Source organism: Pelophylax lessonae (genome assembly GCF_965119305.1).
Source record: "Pelophylax lessonae genome assembly, chromosome: 7".
In the NCBI taxonomy this organism is placed as follows: Eukaryota; Metazoa; Chordata; class Amphibia; order Anura; family Ranidae; genus Pelophylax; species Pelophylax lessonae.
This window is the reverse complement of record NC_138774.1, coordinates 86,320,968-86,324,798: the sequence shown is the minus strand read 5'-3', so window position 1 is coordinate 86,324,798 and position 3,831 is coordinate 86,320,968. Positions and strand designations below refer to the sequence as shown.

Here is a 3,831-nt window from a genome sequence, read left to right as displayed (position 1 = left end):
ACTAACCTAGTCTCAAAATACCAACCAAATTCTCCTCTTCGTTCCTTCCTCCTGCTCTCTGGCTCCCACTTCACCTCCTTCCATACTCGCCTCCAGGACTTCTCCCGAGCCTCTTTCATCCTTTGGAATTCCCTACCCCAATCTGTCCAACTATCTCCAACTCTATCCACTATTAAGCAATCGCTGAAAACTTTTCTCTTCAGAAAAGCCTATCCTGCCCACACCTAACAACAGTACAATCAGCTCATCCCTCACAGCTATTACCTTTTGTATCATTTGATCCTTCCCTCTTAGATTGTAAGCTCTAATGAGCAGGGCCCTCTGATTCCTCCTGTATTGAATTGTATTGTAACTGTACTGTCTACCCTCGTGTTGTAAAGCGCTGAGAAAACTGTTGGCACTATATATAGTAAATCCTGAATATGAATAATAATCATAATAATAAATATTTTAATGTTATGGCTTTAGATATATTTTATCAACAGAAGAAGTTACTGAAACATATTTTCATAGTGTTAAAAACAATTAGCAAGTTTTGTGAATCATTGTTTTGTTTAATGTGAAACATTCTGCTCTACTGGGCTTTGGGCCCATTGAGGAAAACACCCAAGGTGCTATGTGACTGCAAAATCCTAGTTTTGATATTAACAGCTTTAAATAAAAAGAAATGCTGCCACGTCCTTGACTGAAGATTTATTTTATTTTTATACTTCATCTACTTTATCAGAAAGCCCAGGTCATTACAAGCTTTACTAAATTTACAATATAGATGTTGTTAGGACGTTTTTCATGTTACATATAACCTCTACAACGCTCAGATTTTCTATATGCTGTTAAGAAATGTTTATTGCACTTGAATGTGCTGGCTACAAGCATGTCAGTATGATCAATTGATTCCTTTCTGTGTAAAGCTGAATTTTGTTTGCACAAATTTGAATTCTTCTTTCAGGGTTCAGTATTGTTATTTTCATAATTCAGTCAAATAAATACTCACAGATCAGATAACTATGAATATAACAACCTATTTTAACATTATTGGGGTTTCTGATTATCCTGAGTGGCAGCTTCCAATTTTTTTGATGGTCCTGACCATGTATCTTCTCACCCTTGGTGGTAATATGATCATTTTTCTACTGGTATGTCTGGATCCTTGTTTACATACTCCAATGTATTTCTTTCTGGCCAATTTATCTATCATAGATATTTGCTGCTCCACAGTCTCTTTAAATAAAGTTATTACATCCTTTATATCAGGCAACAATACTATTTCTTTTACTGGTTGTGTAGTACACATTTTATTCTTTTTAAGCTTGATATGTGACGAATTGCTGATTATGACAGCGATGAGCTATGATCGTTACGTAGCCATCTGTGTTCCCTTACATTATCATCAGATAATGAATTATAAGGTCTGTGGATTTTTAGCCACAATGTGTTGGGTTTGTGGTTTCTTAGAAGGAATACCGATTCATATTGAATTACTCAAACTAAAGTGTTTCATTTCCAACAAAATCAACCACTTCTTCTGTGACATTGTACCTTTTATTAAGCTATCCTGCAACGACACTTCTGTCCTGCAGCTCTATATACTAATTATGGGTAGTTTTGGATCTGCTTTTCTTCCATTTGCTTTGACGTTCATCTCTTATGTTTTCATAATTTCCACCATTCTAAAGATTCAGTCCAGTGCTGGCCGACGCAAAGCCTTCTACACATGTTCTTCTCATCTCACAGTTGTTACCCTGCTTTATACCTCACTTGTCTTCCAGTACCTGAGACCAAACTCATTAATTAATTTAAGCTTCACAAAATTTTCTTCTTTGTTCAATACAGCTGCAGTCCCAGTGCTGAACCCGGTAATTTACAGTTTAAAAAACAAAGATGTAAAAACAGCCTTACAAAGGAGAAGGAGAATTCTGGTTCTGCCTAAAGTTTAATATGATTATTATACTAATGTTTATTGTTATGTGTAAAGTATATGTGAATACAAATGCCAAAATCTCATGGTACAGTATTTTTAAAGCTGTATTAAACCCAAAACCTAAAATGTATTATATTGCAATTTACCAGATGTTAGATGTGGTGTCTGCATCAGTATTCTTTTCTTTGTTTTTTTTTTTTTCCACGGTTTTCACCTGGTGATCCAGCCAGTAACACCCCTCCTGTATTAGTGAGACACAACTCTGGAGGAAAGAGAACAGGAGGCACAGCAGAGAGCAGCATTGTCATTCTGAGGGGGAGGGGAGGGGGAGTGTAAGATGTACTAGTAGATTTAGATACACTAACAAATTAAATCCAAACTCCAACTCACAATTTATAATCAAATGAAACAGTTATTTTTCCATTTGGGATAAAGTTTTTACATAAACAAAAAAAACCTGATCATTTTAATCACTCCCTGCCAGTGTTAGGTGTTTTCTCTCATTCATGTAAACTGATACATTCTGCTGGAGATCTTGTGTGTTTGAAAAGAAAACCTAAAAAGGAAATAATGCAGCCATCCCATCTAAGAATTGGTAAGCGGCAATATAATAAATGTTTGATTTTGGGTTTAATACTGCTTTACGTGTTTAAAAAATATTTTTCAATCCTAACCACTTGTTGCCTTAAGGACAAACCCACTCATCCTCGGGTTTTAGTGGTTCTACAAGGGTCATGGCTGCAGCTGCTATGTTTTTTTTTCTACTGGTGATTCTATATAATGTAAAGTGATCTGAGCTGCTATAAAGCTGCTGGTTCACCTTCATCTGTGGACCATCCTGATGTCTTCTGCCGCTTTCCCAGGCTGCCATTACCGACTTGCTTTTGAGGGCAGGGAAGGGACCTGGGGTCTAATAATTAGGAGTACCTGTCACTGCCCATGCTATCACAAGGAATGTTGTTCATTCCTTGTGGTAGCAATAAAGTTAATTTTAAAAAAAATGAAAGCAAAAGTGTAAAATTTTAATTAAATAAATAATACAATTTAAATGACTGTAATGGGTCTCCTTCCCCAGTGCTCACGCACAACGACATAGGTCCCGCTCGCATTAGTGAATGGCGATTGCAGCTTAAATGTGAGGTATTGCCAAGAACGTCCTAGCGAGAGCAATCATTCTAGCACCAGACCTCCATTCTAACTCTAAACTGGTAACCTGTAAATGCTTTTAAATCATCAACTATGAAGATTTTTATGTGCTGTAGTTTGTTGCCATTCCAGAGGCACATTTTAAAGGTTTACATGTTAGGTATCTATTTACTCTGCATAACATTATCTTTAATAATTTACTAAACAATTAGGTATAATGCTGTGTTTTTGTGCATTGACATTAATTAAAGTGTATTTTTTTTCCCCAAAAAAGTGTTTGAAAAAACAGCTGCGCAAATATTGTGTGACATAAAAAATTGCATCAACAAACATTTTTTTTCTCCAGACCTCTACTTTCAGAAAATATATAATGTTCGAGGGTTCTAAATAATTATCTGGTAAAAAAAAAAAAATAATAATAATAATACATTTCACACGTGAGAAGTGTCAGAATTGGCTTGTGCAGCTAGTGGTCAAACGTTAACGTTAATCGTTTACTAAAATAATACCCAGTGATTTTGCCATAAAGGTTGTTCTGCATGCTCTTCCTTTTATGGGATTACAACACTTCATCCCTGTCTCCCAAATTGTTCCCCTATCTTTTCACCCAATCACATGCCCTTCCAGTACAGTTTACAAACAGCATGTTTGACTGCTGTCATCTTCAAGAAACCCACTGAGAAATGATGTACAGCAGTTTCTGGAGTGCATATATATAGATAGGAAGTGGCGGCAAAAAGGCTGCAGGACTGATATTTAACAAA

The 3,831-nt window shown here is 36.0% G+C and overlaps 1 protein-coding gene across 1 annotated transcript; it reads left to right on the top strand.

Moving 5' to 3' along the window:
• Nucleotides 1-1,007: 1,007 nt before the first annotated feature.
• Nucleotides 1,008-1,937, top strand: LOC309560482 (olfactory receptor 8D1-like; the record flags this gene model as incomplete). The annotated part of the gene is made up of 1 exon (XM_082264115.1): nt 1,008-1,937. The coding sequence occupies one exon, from the start codon at nt 1,008-1,010 to the stop codon at nt 1,935-1,937; it is 930 nt and encodes a 309-aa protein (XP_082120241.1).
• Between the last annotated feature and the right edge of the window lie 1,894 nt (nt 1,938-3,831).